This window comes from Hordeum vulgare, chromosome 7H, assembly GCF_904849725.1.
Source record: "Hordeum vulgare subsp. vulgare chromosome 7H, MorexV3_pseudomolecules_assembly, whole genome shotgun sequence".
In the NCBI taxonomy this organism is placed as follows: Eukaryota; Viridiplantae; Streptophyta; class Magnoliopsida; order Poales; family Poaceae; genus Hordeum; species Hordeum vulgare.
The window spans coordinates 52,841,944-52,865,284 of record NC_058524.1 but is presented as its reverse complement, the minus strand read 5'-3'; the positions used below and the strand labels follow the sequence as shown (position 1 = coordinate 52,865,284).

The 23,341-nt window shown below is 43.9% G+C and overlaps 1 protein-coding gene across 1 annotated transcript; it reads left to right on the top strand.

The window, feature by feature from the left end:
• The first annotated feature begins 17,204 nt into the window (after positions 1-17,204).
• LOC123409184 lies at positions 17,205-20,478 on the top strand. The gene is made up of 2 exons (XM_045102151.1): positions 17,205-17,699; positions 20,220-20,478. The coding sequence occupies exons 1-2, from the start codon at positions 17,495-17,497 to the stop codon at positions 20,420-20,422; spliced, it is 408 nt and encodes a 135-aa protein (XP_044958086.1). The 5' UTR covers positions 17,205-17,494; the 3' UTR covers positions 20,423-20,478.
• Positions 20,479-23,341: the final 2,863 nt, after the last annotated feature.

Below are 23,341 nucleotides of genomic sequence, written 5' to 3'. Positions count from 1 at the left end.
GGGTTTAAGCTTCTGTCACTCTAGCAACCCATCATCTACTTACTACTTCCCAATGTCTTCCTCTAGTCCCAAATAATGATGAAGTGTTATGTATTCGACGTTCACATAACACCACTAGTGGAAAAACAACATACAACACATCAAAATATCGAACGAATACCAAATTCACATGACTATTATAAGCATGACTTATCCCATGTCCTCGGAAACAAAAGTAACTACTCACAAAGCATAATCATATTCATGACCAGAGAGGTAATGAGTAGCATCAAGGATCTGAACATAAACTCTTCCACCAAATAATCCAACTAGCATCAACTACAAAGAGTAATTAACACTACTAGCAACCTTACAAGTACCAATCGGAGTCGCGAGACGGAGATTGGTTACAAGAGATGAACTAGGGTTTGGAGATGAGATGGTGCTGATGAAGATGTTGATGGTGACGAGTCCCCTCCGATGAGAGGAGTGTTGGTGATGACGATGGTGACGATTTCCCCCTCCGAGTGGGATGTTTCCCCGACAGGATCGTCCTGCCGGAGCTCTAGATTGGTTCTGCTCAAGTTCCGCCTCGTGGCGGCGGCGAATCCTCCGAAAAGCCTCCTCCTGATTTTTTTCCGAAACGAAACCCTTCATATAGCAGAAGAGGGGGGCCAGTGGTCCAGTAGGGAGCCCACAAGCCCCCTAGGCGCGGCCAGGGGGTGGCCGCGCCTACCAGGCTTGTGGCCCCCTGGTTGCGCTCCTCTCGCACTTCTTCGGCCTAGTATTTTTTATATATTCCCAAAAAAATCCACATTGATTTTCACGGCTTTTGGAGTTGCGCAGAATAGGCATCTCAAACTTGCTCCTTTTTCAGGCCAGAATTCCAGCTGCTGGCATTCTCCCTCTTCATGTAAACCTTGCAAAATAAGAGAGAAAAGGCATAAGTATTGTACCGTGAAGTGAAATAACAGCTCAAAAAGCAATAAATATCAACATGAAAGCATGATGCAAAATGGACGTATCAACTTCTCCAAGCTTATACCTCGCTTGTCCTCAAGCGAAAGCCGAGCTCAATAAATATGCCCACATGTTTAGGGAGAGAGGTGTCCACAAAACAAGATACGAACATGCATGCATCATGATCATGATCAGAACAACAATACCAACATATAATCTCTCATGCTAAAGTGACAATTCCTTCACAAAGTAAAGTATGGATCAAGAACATTACCGAGAATTAGCAACCGATAGCCTTTAGTCATTAAACAATTGCAATTTATCAGAACGTCGGAAAGCGTCAAATAAGAGCTTGTAAAGAAAATCCACATACTCAATCATCTTTTCGTTCTCTACAATTGCTACAACTTACGTGGTACTCATGAGATCGAAGTTTCAGCTGAACACAGATAAAGATAGGGGCTTATAGTTTTGCCTCCCAACTGCTTACCTCAAGGGTAATGTCAACAATAATAATTCATGAATGGTTATCTCCAAGTTGACATATGAATATAGATCTTTCCCTAGCATATGACGTTAGCCAAGATAAGGGTGAAACAAGGAATTGGTGAAGATCACCATGACTCTTTCAAGGGCAAAAAGTAAAGGTACAAGATAGGCCCTTCGCAGAGGGAAGCATAGGTTGTCATGCGCTATTGAGGTTTTGATGCGTGTCCTCTTAGTGCGGAGGAACGTCACTTTATATTGCCTCCTGTGATAAAGAACTTTATTGTGCAGTCTGTAACTTTTATGTCTTCCTCATCACAGGTTCGTACAAAGCTTATTTTCCACACACTAATAGATCATACATATTAGGGAGCAATTTTTATTGCTTGCATCGATGACAACTTACTTGAGGGGTCTTATTCAATCCATAGGTAGGTATGGTGGACTCTCATGGCAAAACTGGGTTGAAGGTTTATGGATGCACAAGTAGTATCTCTACTTGGTGCGGGAGTTTTGGCTAATATGAGGTGGAAGCAATCGTCACATGCTAAGGGATCTCTAATAATATAACATTGTTCGGAACAAAGCAAACACAATTCATTATGTTGTCTTCCTTGTCCATCGTCTACTTCTAAGCATGCAATAGTTTAGTGAGTGTTCACAATCATAGATGGTGTCAAAGATGATATATTTATATGTGAACCTCTCCTTCTTTATTACTTCCTATTAATTGCAACAATGACCAAGGTCTACATTTGTCTACCCTCAACAAGTTTCAATCAACATTCTTTTTATATGTGAAGCCATCACTTTCCATAAGATCATTACATGATCTTTCATGCTTTTGTTCTTTTCTCGCTCTTTTGATCATGGCAAGAGGCAAAGCCCTCAACTAAGACACTCTTTATTATATGGCTCACGAGCTCGAATACATCGGGGGTGACACAAAGCAAAACTCAAGACTAAAACACTAAGACTTTTATTCTACTAGAGAAAGGGAAAACTGAAAAGGAACAAACTAAAACAAAGGTAAAGGCAAAAGATGTGATGGTGATACGATACCGGGGCAACTCCCCCAAGCTTGGCACAAGCCAAGGGGATTGTCCATACCCATGGTTAGTTGTCTTCCTTTGGAGATGATGGTGGTGGCATTGCTGTAGAGGTCTTGAGCTTGTTTAATTTCCACCTGAGCATAAAATTCTGCTCCCTCATATCATCATTTTACTCTTCAAGCTTCAACACCCTTTGGCATAATTCCTGCTTACTCTCCTGCAAGAAACGAGAAGGGATAAACAAAGTATTAGGCTTCTTCCTTGAGTCAGGGAGGCTCGACTTCTTGAACTCCACATGCGTGTGTCCAAGTTGAGGTAGAGGAGTCTCCTCCTCATCGGAACTTGTTTGTTCCTTCCCCTTGGGATCATAATCTTCTTCCTCATCAGTGATCCAGCCATAAGGATCCAAGTCCCCATAGACCTTGGGGTTAGCAAGGTAATCTGCCACATAGATCCCCCCTATGAATCTTGAGAAGACATCTTGCCCTAAATCTGCGGCAGAAAACAGGCTCGAAACAAAAACAGAGGAAATTTGCGTGATACGAGTGTCAGACCTTTCAGGAGAATATATAATTATTTTTTCCAGACCAGAAGGAGTACTCCGCACGGAAACAGAGTCCGGGAGTTACACGAGGTGGCCACAAGCCCCCCATGCGCGGTCAGGGGGTGGGCCCGCGCCTGGCAGGCTTGTCGTCTCCTCGTGCGCTTTTCGGACTAGTTCCAATTTTTATAGTTTTTCAAATATTCCAAAACGGAGAAAAATTCCTACTGGAAAAGTTTTGGAGTCTGTTTTCTTACCGAATCACATACCTCTTCGTTTTCGGAGTGTGAAACAGGCTGATAAATATCCCTTAGGTATTCTTCCGGAGTTATGGTATTGATGATATTGCTTTCAACATTTATGGGAGTACCTGAGATATAATGCTTGATTCTCTGCCCATTACAACTCTCGGACAATTACCTTCCGTGTTGTTGATCTTGATAGCACCGGAACGATATATTTCCTCAACAATATAGGGACCTTCCCATTTAGAGAGAAGCTTGCGTGCAAAAAAAATCTTAAACGAGCATTATATAGCAAGACATAATCACCTACATTGAACTCACGCTTTTGTATCCTCTTATCATGCCACCTCTTTACCTTTTCTTTGAACAACTTGGCATTTTCATATGCCCGAGCTCTCCATTCATCAAGTGAGCTAATATCAAATAACCTCTTCTCACCAGCAAGTTTGAAATCAAAGTTGATATCTTTGATTGCCCAATAAGCTTTATGCTCTAGCTCAAGAGGTAAATGACATGGTTTACCGTACACCATTTTGTACGGAGACATGCCCATGGGATTCTTATAGGCAGTTCTATAAGCCCACAATGCATCATCGAGCTTGTTAGACCAATTCTTTCTAGACCCGTTGACAGTCTTTTGCAGAATTAGTTTAATTTCTCTATTGCTTAGCTCTACTTGGCCACTGGACTGAGGGTGATAGGGGGACACAATTGTATGGTTGACATCGTACTTAGCAAGCGTTTTACGGAAAGCACCATGAATGAAATGTGACCCACCGTCGGTCATTTGATATCTAGGGACTCCAAATCTAGGGAAAATAACTTCTTTAAGCATCCTGATAGAAGTGTTGTGATCAGCACTACTAGTGGGGATAGCTTCTACCCACTTAGTGACATAATCAACAACAACTAGGATATGAGTATACCCGTTGGATTTTGGAAAAGGTCCCATATAATCAAAGCCCCAAACATCAAATGGTTCAATGACAAGTGAATAGTTCATAGGCATTTCCTGACGTTTACCGATATTACCTACTCTTTGACATTCGTCACAAGACAAAACAAACTTACGGGCATCCTTGAAGAGAGTGGGCCAATAGAAACCTGATTGCAATACCTTGTGTGCAGTTCTATCTCCCGCATGGTGTCCTCCGTAGGCCTCGGAGTGACACTTCTGTAGGATTTGTCCCTGTTCATGTTCAGGTACACAACATCTAATAACACCATCTACTTCTTCCTTATAAAGGTGAGGATCATCCCAAAAGTAATGTCTCAAGTCAAAGAAGAATTTCTTCTTTTGCTGGTATGTGAAACTAGGTGGTATATATTTGGCAACGATATAGTTTGCATAATCAGCATACCACGGTGCACTACGTGAAGTATTGATGACATTCAATTGCTCATCGGAAAACTATCATCAATAGGTTGTGGGTCATCAAGAATATTCTCCAACCTAGACAAGTTATCTGCTACGGGGTTATCAGCACCCTTCCTATCGACAACGTGCAAATCAAATTCTTGTAGCAAGAGAACCCATCTGATAAGTCTAGGTTTAGCATCCTTCTTCTCCATGAGGTACTTAATAGCAGCGTGATCAGTGTGAATAGTGACTTTGGAATCAACTATGTAAGACCTGAACTTTTCACATGCAAACACGACTGCTAAAAATTCATTTTCCTTAGTAGCATAGTTTCCTTGGGCATTGTCTAGAGTTTTACTAGCATAGTGAATAACATTCAACTTCTTATCAACTCTTTGCCCTAGGACATCACCAACAACATAATCACTAACATCACACATGATTTCGAAAGGTAAGTTCCAATCAGGTGGTTGAACGATAGGTGCAGTTATCAAAGCCTTCTTAAGTATTTCGAAGGCTTCCTCACAATCATCGTCAAAAACAAAAGGAATATCCTTTTGCAAGAGATTGGTAAGAGGCCTAGAAATCTTAGAGAAGTCTTTAATAAAGCTCCTATAGAAACCAACATGACCAAGGAAACTTCTTATACCTTTGATATATGTGGGGTATGGCATTTTCTCGATTGCATCAACCTTAGCCTTATCAACTTCAATACCTCTTTCAGAAATTTTATGTCCTAAGACGATGCCTTCATTAACCATAAAGTGTCACTTCTCCCAATTCAAGACAAGGTTGGTGTCTTTACATCTCTGCAAGACTCGATCGAGGTTGCTGAGGCAATCATCAAAGGAAGACCCGTAAACGGAGAAGTCATCCATGAAAACCTCAACAATCTTTTCATAAAAGTCAGAGAATATAGCCACCATACATCTTTGAAAGGTGACAGGTGCATTACATAAGCCAAAAGGCATACGTCTATAAGCAAAGGTACCGAAAGGGTAGGTGAAAGTGGTTTTCTCCTGATCAGATTGTGCAACTGGTATTTGGGAGAAACCAGAATAACCGTCTAGAAAGCAGAAGTGTGTGTGTTTAGACAATCTTTCTAGCATTTGGTCGATAAAAGGCAAGGGGTAATGATCTTTCCTAGTGCCTTTATTCAATTTCCTAAAATCGATCACCATCCTATAGCTAGTAATAATCCTCTGTGGGATCCATTCATCCTTATCATTAGGGATAACGGTAATGCCTCCCTTCTTAGGGACGCAATGCACCGAACTCACCCAATCACTATGACCAACATGATAGATAATACCTGCTTCCAGGAGCTTTAGTATTTCTTTTCTTACTACCTCTTTCATCTTAGGATTTAATCTCCTTTGATGATCAGCAACTGGTTTGGAATCAGGATCAGTTTTAATCTTGTGCTGGCATAGAGTGGGACTAATGCCCTTAAGATCATCAAGAGTATATCCAATAGCAGTGCGGTGCTTTCTCAGAGTTTTTAGTAACTTCTTTTCTTCATGCTCTGAGAGGCTAGCACTAATAATAATATGATATATCCCTTTTTCATCAAGATAAGCATACTTAAGAGTATCAGGCAACTGTTTAAGCTCGAACACAGGATCACCCTTTGGTGTGGGTGGATCCCCAAGCAGTTCAACAGGCAAATTATTCTTAAGGATAGGATATTGTTCTAAGACAGACCTATCTATCTCATCCCTTTCATCCATATGCATATCATTTTCATGCTCAAGCAAGTATTGCTCTAAGGGATCAGTAGGAGGCACGACAATAGAAGCCAAGGCAATAGTTTCATCCTTACTGGGCAACTATTTTTCATGAGGTTGTCTACCAAACTTGGAGAAATTGAACTCATGTGACACACCTCCAAAGCCAACGGTGACAGTTTGCTTCTCACAGTCAATATGAGCATTAACAGTATTGAGAAAAGGTCTGCCAAATATGATGGGACAAAAGCTATCTTGAGTGGTAGCAAGAACGAGGAAATCAGCAGGATACTTCGTTTTACCACACAAGACTTAAACATCCCTAACAATTCCCACAGGGCAGATAGTATCTCTATTGGCAAGCTGAATAGTGACATCAATAGGTTCTATCTCAATAGGTGCAATCTCGTCTTTGATTTCATCATATAAGGATTGAGGTATTGCACCAACACTAGCACCCACGTCACATAAACCATGATAACAATGATCTCCTATCTTAACAGAAACCACAAGCGTGCCAACAACATGCCTATGTTTATCTCTAGCATGAGGTTTAGCAATTCTAGCAGCATCTTCACAAAAGTGAATATTATGTCCCTTAACATCATCGGACATGAGATCTTTGATAATAGCAATGCTAGGTTCAACTCTAATTTGCTCAGGGGGTGTAGGTGTTCTAATGTAGCCTCTACGTATCACAGTTGAAGCTTTAGAATGATCCTTTATCCTAACAGGGAAAGGTGGTTTCTCAATGTAAGCACTGGGAACAATAGGATCATTATAGGCAATGACTTTCTCTTCAACTGGATTGGGTTTAACTACATTGTCTTCTAAAGGAGGATGATATTTAAACCACTTCTCTTTGGGGAGATCAATATGAGCAGCAAATGATTCACACAATGAAGCTACTATCTTTAGAGTTAAGTCCATACTTAGCGCTAAAATCACAAAAAGTATTTGTTTCAACAAAGGATTTAACGCAATCAAACTTGAAATTCATACCTGACTCCTTACCTTCATCAAGCTCCCAATCTTCAGAGTTGCATTTAATTCTCTCCAATAAATTCTATTTGAAGTCAATATCTCTCTTCATAAAAGAACCGGTACAAGAAGTGTCAAGCATGGTACGATCATCATGAGAAAGCCGAGCATAGAAGTTCTGAATGATAATTTCTCTCAAGAGCTCATGATTGGGGCATGAATATAACATTGGTTTAAGCCTCCCCCAAGATTGAGCGATGCTTTCTCTGTCACGAGGCCAAAAATTATAAATATAATTCCGATCACGATGTACTAGATGCATAGGATAAAACTTTTGATGAAATTCCAATTTCAACCGATTGTAGTTCCATGATCCAGTATCATCACATAGCCTATACCATGTCAACGTCTTATCCCTCAAAGATAAGGGAAAGACCTTCTTCTTGACCTCATCCTCGGGCAAACCTGCAAGCTTAAATAAACCACAAACTTCATCTACATACATTAGATGCAAGTCTGGATGTGATGTTCCATCTCCTATAAAAGGATGAGCCAGCAGTTTCTCAAGCATACCTGAAGGGAATTCAAAGAAAATATTTTCAGTAGGTGCAGCAGGTTGAGGAGCAACTCTTTGTGATTCCCTTCGAGGTGAAGATACCCCAAACAAGCCCCTCAAAGGATTAGTTTCCATAGTGACAAGTGACAATAAATTTCAGCATACTATATGAATGTTTCCTTACCAAGTTCCACTTACCAAAGGCGCTTCACTCCCCGACAACGGCGCCAGAAAAGAGTCTTGATGACCCACAAGTATAGGGTATCTATCGTAGTCCTTTCGATAAGTAAGAGTGTCAAACCCAACGAGGAGCAGAAGGATCTCACAAGTGGTTTTCAGCAAGGTAATATCTGCAAGCACTGAAATTATCGGTAACAAGTAGTTGTGTGGTGAGATGATTCGTAGCAAGCAACAAATAACAAAAGTAACAACGGTGCAGCAAGGTGGCCCAATCCCTTTTGTAGCAAGGGACAAGCCTGGACAAAGTCTTATAGGAGGAAAAACACTACCGAGGACACACGGGAATTTCTGACATGCTAGTTTTCATCATGTTCATATGATTCCCGTCCGTTACTTTGATAGTATGATATGTGGGTGGACCGGCGCTTGGGTACTGCCCTTACTTGGACAAGCATCCCACTTATGATTAACCCCTCTCGCAAGCATCCGCAACTACAAAAGAAGAATTAAGACAAAGTCTAACCATAGCATTAAACTAGTGGATCCAAACCAGCCCCTTACGAAGCAACGCGTAAACTAGGGTTTAAGCTTCTGTCACTCTAGCAACCCATCATCTACTTACTACTTCCCAATGCCTTCCTCTAGGCCCAAATAATGGTGAAGCGTTATGTAATCGACGTTCACATAACACCACTAGAGGAAAAACAACATACAACACATCAAAATATCGAACGAATACCAAATTCACATGACTATTATTAGCATGACTTATCCCATGTACTCAGGAAAAAAGTAACTACTCACAAATCATAATCATATTCATGACCAGAGAGGTAATGAGTAGCATGAAGGATCAGAACATAAACTCTTCCACCAAATAATCCAACTAGCATCAACTACAAAGAGTAATTAACAGTACTAGCAACCTTACAAGTACCAATCGGAGTCGCGAGACGGAGATTGGTTACAAGAGATGAACTGGGGTTTGGAGATGAGATGGTGCTGATGAAGATGTTGATGGTGACGAGTCCCCTCCGATGAGAGGAGTGTTGGTGATGACGATGGCGACGATTTCCCCCTCCGGGAGGGAAGTTTCCCCGGCAGGATCGTCGTGCCGGAGTAGTCAAGGAACGAACGCGTGAGGCGGATGTGCTCAAGTTCTGCCTCGTGGCGGCGACGAATCCTCCGAAAAGCCCCCTCCTGATTTTTTTTTGAACGAAACCCTTCATATAGCAGAAGAGGGGGGCCAGTGGGCCAGCAGGGAGCCCACAAGCCCCCTAGGCACGACCAGGGGGTGGCCGCGCCTACCAGGCTTGTGCCCCCCTGGTTGCGCTCCTCTCGCACTTCTTCGTCCCGGTATTTTATATATATTCCCCAAAAAATCCGCGTTGATTTTCACGGCTTTTGGAGTTGCGCAGAATAGGCTTCTCAAACTTGCTCCTTTTTCAGGCCAGAATTCCAGCTGCCGGCATTCTCCCTCTTCATGTAAACCTTGCAAAATAAGAGAGAAAAGGCATAAGTATTGTACCGTGAAGTGAAATAACAGCCCAAAAAGCAATAAATATCAACATGAAAGCATGATGCAAAATGGACGTATCAGTGCTTTGCGTCCCAGAGATTGCTGATACAACATAACCACATGCTTGGGCATTGAGCACTTTTCAGTAGAATGTGTGTAGCATCCACACTTGTTGCAAAGCTTAGATTTATCAAACTTGGGCTTTGAAGTGCCTTTTCCCTTGCGTGAGTTTCTGAATTTTCTGTTCCCATTGCGCTTTCTCTTGTGCTCGAAATTGGATTGTTTACCACGAAAGGTACCATTAAACTTCTGTCTATTCGCGACATTCAGATGAACTTCAGGTAATGATTGTGGCCCAACTGGGCGCTGAGAGCCATTCTTAGCGAGTAGCTCATCATGCTTTTCAGCCTGAAGTAAAATGTGAATAAGATCGGAATAGTCAGTGTAATTACGAGCACGGTATTGCTGTTGGAGGATCCTGTGTGAAGGGAGCATCGTAGACAGAGTTTTTTCTATCTTCTCCCCCAGTAGGTTCCTTCTTACAAAAGCGCAGTGTAACGACCAAGATGCGGTCCTTTCCGATCTGGGGGTCGAGGCCCCCGAATAGGAAAGAAGCGCATCTAAGCGTTTCGCAAGCAAGTAAACATAGCACATAATAATAATTACAGTAGAAAATCTGGGATTCAACTGTCTTCTTATTAATAATACAGAGTACAACGCAGATACAAACAAGGTAGTTCCGGTACGGACTACAAAACAAGGAAAATGCTATGCTACCCGTTGCAGGCCCACGATCACGACCACGCCTCAGTCCTCGGGATAGTTCACGTAAAGGCGGTCTGTCTCCTTGTCGTACTTCCACGCCAGCTGGGTGCCATCGGGGTCATCTGTCTCTGGGGTACCTGTACCTGCTGGGAGTTTCGGAGGAATCCGTGAGCCACGGGGACTCAGCAATCTAAGACCTTGGTGCCAGAACTAGTCATGTTATTGGGTAAGGAAGGGGAGAAGTGTTTCAGGCTGCTGCAACCTACGACTGAATAAGTGGCTAACTTACATGAGAAGGAAGTGAAAGTGGTCTACGCTAACGATCGGGAATACTTGATCAGAAAATGATCCTGAACACCTACCTACGGCAATCATAACCCCACCGTGTTCCCGATCGAAGAGAGATCTTCGAAGGGACAGTCACGGTTACGCACACAGTTGGCATTTTTATTAGTTTATGTTTAAGTTCTCTAATACCGGATGTTAACAAAATATTCCAAGTTGCCACATAACCGCGGGCACGGCTTTCGAAAGATTAAACCCTGAAGGGGTGCTCCAACTAGTCCATCACAAATGAACACAGGCCGCAAAGGCATCCTCTATCACGAATCTCGTGATCTCGTCGGATTCCTTAGAGGAAAACCTCAACTCTGGGGGAACCAAAGCTTCACCGGGATTCCTATACGCAAGATATACCGCTAAGGCAAGACAAGGCTAGCAGGACCTCCCGACGTGTCGACGAACCTGATAAGAGCCGCGTATCTCAGTCTCAGGACATGCCGGATGAGCGATGGTTACCGCGCCAAAACACCGAGTTGCCCCGGGGAGCGTAATAAGCTGCTTTGGTTTGGACCAACACTCATGAGGAGCACTGGCCCGGGTTATTGATTAAATTCCTCGGGGTAGCTATTCCCTATGCAGTTTATTTTTAGGTGATTAACAAATAGTACCAATGTTGGGTCCTGCCGGACAAGCCTTAACACTACGCGATTTATCAAGGGGGTCCCCATAACAACCCCGAACGTGTTAGGAGCGATCATTATGGAATCAAACACCGGTAACCGGTAACTAAGGCGGCAATAACGGAACAAGACACCCGGCAAAAGGCTAGGCCTCCCATCATTTACCAAGTATATAGATACATTAATTAAATAACAAAAATTAATATAATGATATCAAGCTCATGTCATCACATGAGTTTAAAACACCTGCAACTAACAATGCTAACATTAGTAGCTGAGCAAGCCAACCTAGCCATGCAAGTTTGCTAGGAAAGAGTAAGGTGTTTAGGCTCATGGCATATGAAGAGGCAATATATTTTTAGTGGTAGGCAGCGAGCAATTTGACGTGGAATCGAAACTAACATAACAAGTCTAGATATGGGATCAAGGTCATGTCATCTTGCCTGTGATATCCTCACCTTGGAATGGTTCTGGATCGTCCTGCACGTACTCTCCTGACTCCACGTATTCGTTCTCCGCTCCCGGTGCTACCCAACACAAGAATAACAACCAATGAACAGCAGCACCACGAAATGCAACAATCACATGATGCATGAGATGAAAGTTGAGCATGCAACACTATTTCTATCACTAGCACAAGCAAAATAAACTACAACAAGTTTCTGGACAGAACTTTGCACTAAACTATTTGGACATGCATGGGAATGATTTGAACAGGTGCATCTCGTAAAAACGGAGCAAAACCATATAAAGAACTTTGCAAACGGAGCTACGGATCAACGGGAATCAACGGAACACGATATGAAGCTCTACGTGAAAGATTCAACACCACACACACAATTGGCACAAATCTGGTGTTCCCAGGTTGCCAAGACATATATTAACCCAACATGAATGAAATGGAGCAAGGTAGAACACCACAACAACAATTGAGCACAAACTTTGAACAAAATGGCAAAACTACGCAATCTGTCAGTTTTTGCATCTTAGCTGTTTGTGAGCAACATGCAACATAGCTATGGGTCTTCGAATATGACAATTAATATATGTGGCTGTTGCCAACCAAGAACACTACAAGTCCCAGCAAGAATCACAGCAAAAGGATTTAAGCTCTAGAAGATACAAGGCCACAAACTTTCCCAAAACCATCAGATCTCAGGGACTTAGTGAAAATTCCTGCACTTGAGTTTCTGTTTCTGTTCTGAAGCTTTTTGACAGCAATCAAATGACAGGAAGCTTCACAAACATACCAGGTTCAAAACACTAGCACTGAACTAAGTCCAGTTCTCAACAGAATGACCAGCACATCCTCATCTACAGGGGAAGAAAATGTTTCCAGCATTCCAGACTTAGTGAAATTTTCAGAGTTTAAATCCCCCACATATGGGCATGTGATGGTACCCACTCTCACATGCATTACTAGGATCTTCCTAGGAATCATGTCATCCTCAAAATGCAACCCCCACAACAATCTACCCTAGCTTAACTAGGAATCCACACCTACACATGTTAACAAGATAGCTACCTAGTGCAACTCATCACCTCAATCCCATGTGGTGAGGGGGAGGCATCCACCCCACTAAATCCATGCTAGCAGAAGAAACTACAAGATCAACTTAGTCCACCTAAAACTCAAAAGATGGACTACACATGATACACTAGTGCTACTTTCATACCTTAAGAACAACACTCACAAGAAACCACATTATCATGCATAACTCCTACCAAGTGTGTCTTCACACCACAAAAGTGCAATCATCATAAGTTCACAAGGTTAGCAAAACATCATCTATCACTTCACTAGTGTGCAAAACACACACACAAAGAAATCTGCACCTAACTATACTAGCAGGAAAAAGAACTAAAATACCACTTTGTCTAAGAGTTAGCAAAACAGAAAAATAGGCAGTAAAAGAAAAAAAACAACAACAAAAATGAATCAGGGGCATAGTTTGCACACACATGTCACCAAGAGGTGATTGACACCACTATGGTGTTGAGCACAAACCCCTACTACTAACACACAAAACCCATGCCCTTGGGCTCCACCTATACCATGGAAACAAAGCCCAAACTTTCAACAAAATGTAAATGCAACTCCATAAGGTATGCTTCTAAGATGACAATTACATAGGTGAATCTTATGTGCACAATGACAAAGTGACATGGGGGTTTGAACCCCATGTTTGTGTCATGCACATCAACAACACCCACACCCATATCACAATATTCCAAGTATCAAGCACATCACAATGGGACTCTATGCTAACAAGAGAATATGCACCCCCCACATATGGGCATGTGATGGTACCCACTCTCACATGCATTACTAGGATCTTCCTAGGAATCATGTCATCCTCAAAATGCAAACCCCACAACAATCTACCCTAGCTTAACTAGGAATCCACACCTACACATTTTAACAAGATAGCTACCTAGTGCAACTCATCACCTCAATCCCATGTGGTGAGGGGGAGGCATCCACCCCACTAAATCCATGCTAGCAAAAGAAACTACAAGATCAACTTAGTCCACCTAAAACTCAAAAGATGGAATACACATGATACACTAGTGCTACTTTCCTACCTTAAGAACAACACTCACAAGAAACCACATTATCATGCATAACTCCTACCAAGTGTGTCTTCACACCACAAAAGTGCAATCATCATAAGTTCACAAGGTTAGCAAAACATCATCTATCACTTCACTAGTGTGCAAAACACACACACAAAGAAATCTGCACCTAACTATACTAGCAGGAAAAAGAACTAAAATACCACTTTGTCTAAGAGTTAGCAAAACAGAAAAATAGGCAGTAAAAGAAAAAAAACAACAACAAAAATGAATCAGGGGCTCCTGGGAATCGAACCCAGCACCTCCTGGTATACCACACTTCATTCTACCACTCTACTACTGACATTGTTTTGACAGAGAGAGAGGCAATTCGCAGGCTATACTCTCTGCAGCTGCTAGCACCATAGGCCGAAAAAAATCAACACAAAAAGGGGGGAGGAAAGGTGCTCTACAGGGGATTCGATCCTTGCACCTCTCACTTACAGACACAGGTGCCAACCACTGCGCTATGATCCGGCTGCTGAACTAACGCACAAGAAAAAATAGAAGAAGGGTCTCTCCCGTCGCTATCTGCTACCTGAACTAACCTGCTCGCCTGAGACAGAGACGGCCACACAGACCACGCTGCACACGCCCAACGTCGACGGGGAAAGCTCCCAGGCCCCGGCGTGGCAACTCTTACTGCTACTGCAGCCCACGAGCACCACATACCTACAGCACGAGCACCACCCAACAAGCACGATCTACTGCTGCTGCACAAGACAGAGAACACGCACGCGCACATACCGCATCCGAGCTGATCTACGAAGGAGGACGGAAGGAGAGGCTCCTGCTCACCTAGGGGAAGGAGGAAGGGCGCCGGTCGATGGAGAGGGCGATGGAGAGGAAGAAGACGTGCGGGTGAAGGCCCTGCTGTCGGTTGGCGTCGACGGAGGTAGACGGAGCGGTTCACCGGAGCCGGCTCCTTGACGTGCTCCTGGGCGGCGTGGAAGACGACCCTCGACCTCACCGAGGGCGAAAATGGGACGCGGGCACCGTCCCCGTGCCCCTGGACATGGCCCCCGGCGCTGTTCGACGGAAACGGCGGGGTAGACGGTGGCGTGGCTGCACTCTCTCTCTCTCTCTCTCTCTCTCTCTCTCTCTCTCTCTGCTAACTCCTACAGAGGCTTACCAGGGGGAAGAAAGAGAGAAGGGGGAAGGTGGCGGCGCTGGGGAGAAGGAGAGGGAACCCTAGGGGAAGGAGGAGGGTTCCCTTCCTCTTATATTACCTCGGGGGAGGCGCTGGAGCCAGAGGATCATGCCATGGTGAATCTGTGGAGGAGGTGGAGTCGTACAACGTGACGTCTACGGGAGGAGGAAGAGGGACGCGCTGGGCTGCTGCAGCGAAGGGGTATTGGCCCAGGAGAGAAACTGGGCCTCTCTTGGTGGGAGGGAGCCCACCAGAGAAGGGAAAAAAAGAAAAACAACCCTGGAGTTATTCTAATTAGGTAACAAAACCAGAGAAAGAAAGAAAATCTCAGGACTACTGCTGAAATAAAAATCAAAACAAAAATGCCCCCGGGCCTAAAAAATACCTAAGCTTTTAAAATAAAATGCAAAAGGAATTTTATGGGGCATTTAAATAAATACAAAACAGCACTAAATATACTGTTTTGTGATTTATAAACACCCTCAAGACCAAAATAAAAACTCCACATCATCACATCCTCATCCCCACAATAGCCTCTAAATACAAGACATTTTAAAACAGCTCTCGTAAAGAAGGAATTTTGAACAAAAGAAAATAGGAAAGGGAAAGGGTTTGAAATTTTGCAAAGAGCTTTGGAATCCCAAGCAACCACTATCTCTACACACCATCATCACATGTTATCACACGATCACCTCCAACATCATGACCACAAATACCACATGTAATCCAATGGCCACTTTGCAGCAACAAGAGCACATGATATGATATGCTATGCATGCATGCATGAGGAGGAAATAGCAAGGAACACACATGCAATCATGGTACCAACTTAACATCACAAACTCTGACAGGGTGGTCCCACTTGAAGTAGGTCCAAAAAGGGAAGGTTTTACACTTGGGGCATTACACGCAGTTTGGAACATATCTTATGAATGACATGATTGTACTCAACAATAGACTTAAAATCCTGAAAGCGGAGATGAGTCCAATCATGGAGTGCTTCTAGCAGGACTACTGCCTTCTGCTGTTCATACCTCGTTTTGAGGGCCAGAAATAGAGTACTAGGAGATCCCTCCTGTAAATACTCATACTTGAGATCTTGATGAATATGGTGCCTTATGATGAATAAGGCAGCATAATTCCGCTGTTCTGTCAGCGGCGTGGCTCCAGCTGGGAGAGGAGTCTCCGGGGGCTGGATTGCAATACTGATCTTGACGTCCATAGCCCACGGAACGCAAGACTGATCTTGACGTCCATAGCCCATGTAGGGTAGTTGTGGCCATTGAGGGCAAGCTTGCCAAACTCTTTGGCAGTCATCTTTTCCTACATGGGGAACGCAAGATAATTAATTTATGGGCGGTAAATTAAAAACCATCATGGGTGTAATAAGAATGCATAAATTTTATAGTCAAGTGAAAACTTGAAAATTCAACCTCAATTGTGTGAACATAACACATTGAAGATCGCTTAGATCTCACAGTAATGTGCTACATTGTCATTACCTTGTGTATGCTACAATACAAATATACTGAATACACTTTGAAGGTAAACGCTTGTCGAGATTGATAAAACGTAGACCTCACAGAGAGAATAGTATGCAAATGAGAAGTAGATTCCAACTTATTACCTTGTGATTCCAATAAATAATGGAGAAAATATTCAAAAATTTACAAGTTTGACACGAGAGAGAAGCGGATCTCAATCGCAAAAGCATGGTCGAGAGAATTTGATATGTGGTAAGCACATAGACCATGTCCTTCTTTCCGAATGAAATCCGGTATTTTATTTATATTATCAAGCCCTTGCATAATATAAACATACTAATAATTACACAAGTCCTAATCAAGAATAAATCTAGATCTAGACTAAATATAAATCATCAAACTAATTACTAAATAGAGTCTAATACTGCACACATACAATAATTAATACTATTGTTTTTTTAAGAAAAGGAAAAAACAACTAGTAGTCATTCGGCCCATAGCTAGGGGGCAGCCTGAAGGCCGACCGCGCGTGAGCCTCGGCCTGCATGGCCTTTGGCTGGCCCACTGTAGCCGAGCAGAGGGGCAACCAGGCGCTGGGCCTCGGCCACCATGAGCGAGGGGTGGGGAGCGCCTGGGTCTCCCTCCTTGTATAATTCATGAGCGAGACGTGGGGAGCAGTTGCGGATAAGGCAGCGCCTCCCTCCTCGTTCGATCCAGAGCTCCACCACCCTACTCGACCTCCTGTACGACGCGGCCGATGGGAGTAGTGGCCAGTGCCTCCTCCTCTCCCTACTAAAGCGGTCACCGACGCGGCACGGACGAAGCCTCCTCGTCCGAGGAAGAGGCGACAACAACAAGGTCGTGGCCGACAGCGCCGAGGTCAAGGCTCGCTGGAGCCCATGAGCCGGCGCAGCGGCCGGGAAAACGATCTATGGCAGTGACGACCCGCTTGAAGAGGCGGCCAAAGCTCCTCTCAGCACTGCGGCCACATCCCGTGGCTGTTTCCATCTGCGGCGGGGCGAGGCAGTTGGTGGACTCGACCCTGGCTCCAAAGCGGATGACGCCGGAGGCGCCGGTCAGCGCTGAGATGAAAGCGAGTGCCTCCTCCGCGGTCACGTCGGTGCGCATCGACACAGGTATGTAGCCGGGAGGGTGGTGACTCGGGCCGATGTCCTCTGCAGTATGCGTCGGTGTGTGCGGGGGCAGCCAGTGCGCCGCCGGAGGAGGGGGTGGAGTTGTCTCCGGCTGTAGCCAGTGCGCCGGTGGATGAGTGGGCGGAGGCGGATCTCCGGCTGCGTGCACGGCGGCGTCGGCATGCAGCATCGGTGCGGCAAGGACGGGGAGCAGCCATGGGTCAAGACGGACGGGGCATGCGCGGCGGCGCCAAGGCCGATGGGGTTGCCCTGGACAACATTGGCTACGGCGCGGTGGCCACCCGCGGCATGAAGAGGGACGCGGAAACTGCCCCACGCAGTGCCACCAGCGACACCTCGGCCACGTCCAGCAGCAGCACAATGTCGATGGGCAGGGAAACAACTCTGTCGGTTGTCCTCCGTGATGAGGCGGAGGAAAAAGTGCCGGTGAACGTTGCATGGAAAACAAAAAATTTCTTACGAACACGAAGACCTATCATGGTGATGATCATTTACGAGAAAAGATCGGATCTACATACCCTTGTAGATCGCTAAGCGGCAAGCGTTAAGAAACGGGGTTGATGTCGTGGAACCTCTTCGTGATTCAAATCACCGTCGTCCCAAGATCCGTTCCGATCTAGTACCGAACGGACGGCATCTTCGCGTTCAGCACACGTACAACTCGATGACGATCTTCGCCTTCTTGATCCGGCAAGAGAGACAGGGAAGTAGATGAGTTCTCTGTCAGCGTGACGGCGCGCCGGCGACGATGGTGATCTATTCCTGCAGGGCTTCACCTAAGCACCGCAGAAATCCGATCTAAAGGAAGAACTACGAACTAGAGGAGAGGGTTGCATGTGGCTGCAATTGTGTCTCAAAAATCCTAAAACCTCTAGTATATATAGGAGGAGGGAGGAGGCAGCCTTGCCCACCAAGGGAAACCCCTTGGCGTCGGCCGAACCAAAGGAGGGAGGAGTCCTCCTCCAATCCTACTTGGATCAGGACTCCTTCCCAAATTGTCCACCTCTTTTCGATTTTCACCTTTTTCCACATGGGCTTTCTTTGGTTGACTAGACAGCCCACTAAGATCTATTGCGCCACCATCAAGTCCACATGGCCCTCTTGGGGAGTGGTGGTCCCACCTGGTGGGCCCCCGGTACCCATTCATCACTCCCGGTACACTGTCGGCAATGCCCGAAATTCTTTCAGAATCCAAATATCAACTTCCTATATATCAATTTTCGTTTCCGGACCATTCTGGAACTCCTCTGACGTCCGGGATCTCATCCGGTACTCCGAACAAAACTTCGGTCACCAGCACCTATAACTCAACTATAGCGAAACGTCACCGAACCTTAAGTGTGCATACCCTGCGAGTTCGAAAACTATGTAGAAATGATCTGAGACACTCCCTGGTCAACATCCAATAGCGGGACCTGGATGTCCATATTGGATCCTACATATTCTACGAAGATCTTATCAGTTTAACCTCTATGTCAAGAATTCATATAATCCCGTATACCATTCCCTTTGTCCTTCGGTATGTTACTTGCCCGAGATTCGATCGTCGGTATCTCCATACCTATTTCAATCTTGTTACCCGCAACTCTCTTTACTCATTCCGTAATACAAAATCCCGTGACTAACTCTTTAGTCACATTGCTTGCAAGGCTTATATGTGATGTTGTATTACTGAGTGGGCCCCGAGATACCTCTACGTTACACGGAGTGACAAATCCCAGTCTTGATCCATGCTAACTCAACGGGCACCTTCGGAGATGCCTGTAGAGTAACTTTATAGTCATCCAGTAACGTTACGACGTTTGATACACACAAGGCATTCCTCCGGTGTCAGTGAGTTACATGATCTCATGGTCGTAGGAATGAATACTTGACATGTAGAAAACAATAGCAACAAAATGACATGATCATATGCTATGTTCGTAGTTTGGGTCTTGTCCATCACATCATTCTCCTAATGATGTGATCCCGTTATCAAGTGACAACACTTGTCTATGGTCATGAAACCTTAATCATCGTTGATCAACATGCTAGTCAACTAGAGACTCACTCGGGACATAGTTTTGTCTATATATCCACACATGCATTTATGTTTTCATTCAATACAGTTATAGCATGGACAATAAATGATTGTCTTGAAACAGGATATATAATAGTAACTATTTTATTATTGTCTCTAGGGCATATTTCCAACAAAAAGGAGATGAGGGTTGACATCTCATCGATGGCAAGTGCTTTTCCTCTTCTCTCCTTCTTTGTTGCCTTTTTGTTCTCGCTAGTAGACGGGTGCTGATAACGTGTTGTAAACAAAAGTGATTCGGTACTCTTATTGATGGTTACAAGTGCCTTTTATACAATCTGGAGAGACACGACGCCTTAGACAGACGCCGGTTGCAGCAAGAGATGCGTCCGTGCAGAGGCAACTTCACGACGGTTGGGAAAGGGGGATTCCCCTTAATTACGTTTGTTAATTAATCTTAACAGCGGCTTCCGTGATCGCAGGTATCCACCGATGCGGTACTGGGATGATTGTAGGACATCGTATCATAGATAGATCTTTTTGTCGCCGTGATGACCCTCCTCAAATTCGTGAAGGAAAAGTAAGAACAACCTTCGAGCTTGCATCCGTAATTCGATGTCAATGTTCATTCAATTTTGATCATGGAAATATGTTCCCCTCCCCCATTGGTGAGTGTGAGGGTTAAGGGAATGTCATTCTTAAGAAGCAGCATGTCGAACAAAATCGTCCACTCCTCATTCATTGTCAGGTTGGCCACACGCATGAAATTCTCCTTTCCCTCGCAAGGGATGCACCGAGTATGATAAAAAAGAAATCATAAATTAGACAATTATGGAATAATTAGACAATTGTGAAATTAAATGGAACATATTGCCTACTCCATAAAGTCGTCTTGAAGATCGACACATATCTCATTACAAGTTAGGTGAACTGTGTAACATGCGCCTAGTCTCCTGTCGCCACAAAAGGGGCATCGGTCGTCCATTGCCTAAGTTCAAATGGATGGAATAATTATATAAGTTAAAGGGTGGAAAGAAAAATTGGACATGACTTATGCTAAAAAAGGAAACATTGAGCGCTTGAAATCTCACGAAATGGAAATTAATCAACGTACCACCACGATATTTTCTACACTCTTTTGAAGCCTTGTATTGTTGGGGAAATCCAATTAAATGTTTATGCTTCATGAGATTATTATATTTATGAATAAAAAATATTCATCTATCATCATCCATAATTAATTCCTATAGTGACAATAGAATCTATACGAAGGATTCCTACAAAGACAAGAGAATCGGTATGAGGGATTCCTACGATAACATAAGAGCATCAAATTGATTTTTTTGTCCCATAAGACCACATACGATCTCGTATTAAAAGGAAGGACCAATGTGAACTATATTAACATAAAAGACCACGTATGCCGTGGCGGTAGATGTGCCAGCCGACACGTGGCACCTATTGCCACGGACGAAGGCGACAACACTTGCCGCCACACGCAGCGATGACGACTTGACTTCCACATGATTTCGAACGGCCACGCGAGTTGAAACGGAACGGTGACGTGGTGGTGGGCCATGCCGCCACTCCGCTAGGCGGCATGCTGTGACATGGCTTCTATCATTTTGTTGTGTGGCAACACGGGTGAGGTGATGGGACGTCTCATAGTCAGGGCTGCTCCTACCAGTGCTCCTTCCCCAACTCGGCAAAGTGGACACAATTGACCCCTGGACGAAACAAATTCATAAACTGAACCGTGGTTGACAAAAATTCACGCAACTGACCCTCTTGTGTGGGGCCCGACAGCCAGGCGCCACACTGAACCGTGTGACGCCTTAGGCAAAGGTATCACACCCTGGGCCGCGCTAGCGCCCCATGGCGGGCCGACCCACCCCCAGCAGCGTGGCGCCTAAGGGAAAGGTGCCACATATGTAATGTGTGGCGCCGAACGCTTAGGCGCCACATATGACATGCCCATCAATATTATCAACTAAGAGATCTTTAACCATAGCAATATTAGGTTCAAATGTAATTTGTTCAGGAGGTATAGGTGTTCTAGTACAACTCTTACGAACCACAGTTGAAGCTTTATCATGTTCTTTTATTCTAACAGGAAAGGATGCTTCTCAATATAAGCAGTAGGAATAACAGGATCAACATTATAAATAATAGTTTCTTCTTCAGCTTTAATAGGTTGAACCACTTTAACTTCAATGGAGGATGATATTTAAACCACTTCTCCTTGGGGAGATCAACATGAGTAGCAAAAGATTCACATAATAAAGCTACTACCTCAGAGTCAAGTCCATATTTAGTGCTAAAATCACGAAAAGCATCAATGTCTATAAAGGATTTAACACAATCAAACTTAAGACTTGTACCTGACTCATTACCTTCGTCGGTTTTCCAATCTTTAGAGTTGCGTTTAATTATTTCCAATAAGTCACATTTGAATTCAATATCTTTCTTCATAAAGTAACCAACACAAGAAGTATCGAGCAAGGATTGATCATTACGAGAGAGCCAAGCATAAAAATTCTGAATAATAATTTCTCTCGGGAGCTCATGATTGGGGCATGAATATGACATTGACTTAAGCCTCGCCCAAGCTTGAGCAATTCTTTCTCCTTCACGAGGCCAAAAATTATAAATATAATTCCGATCACGATGAACCAGATGCATAGGATAAAACTTCTGATGAAATTCCAATTTCAATCGGTTGTAGTTCCATGATCCAATATCATCACATAGCCTATACCACATCAACGCCTTATCCTTCAAACATTAAGGAAATACATTCTTCTTGACATCATCCTCGGGCTGACCTGCAAGCTTAAATAATCCACAAACTTCATCCACATAGATTAGATGCAAATCAGGATGTAGTGTTCCATCTCCTGCATAAGGATTAGCTAGCAGTTTTTCTATCACACCCGAAGGAATTTCATAATAAATATTTTCAGTAGGTGCAACAGGTTCAGGAGCATCTCTTTGTGCTTCCGGTCGAGGTGAAGATACCCCGAACAAGCCCCTCAAAGGATTATTTTCCATAGAGACAAGTGACAGTAAATTTCAACACAATATATAAATTTTTTCCTTACGAAGTTCCACTCACCAAAGGCACTTCACTCCTCGGCAATGGCGCCAGAAAAGAGTCTTGATGACCCACAAGTGTATGGGATCTATTGTAGTCGTTTCGATAAGTAACTGTGTCGAACCCAACGAGGAGCACAAGGAAATGACAAGCGGTTTTCAGTAAGGTATTCTTTGCAAGCACTGAAATTATGGATAACATGTAGTTTTGTGATAAGGTAATTCATAACGGGTAGCAAGTAACAAATGTCACAGTGGTGCAGCAAAGTGGCCCAATCCTTTTGTAGCAAAGTACAAGCACGAACAAACTCTTTTATAAAGCAAAGCGCTCCCGAGGACACATGAGAATTTCTGTGAAGCCAGTTTTCATCATGCTCATATGATTTGCGTTCGTTACTTTGATAATTTGGTATGTGGGTGGACCGGTGCTTGGGTGCTGCCCTTACTTGAAAAACATCCACTTATGATTAACCTCTCTCGCAAGCATCCACAACTATGAAAGAAGAATTAA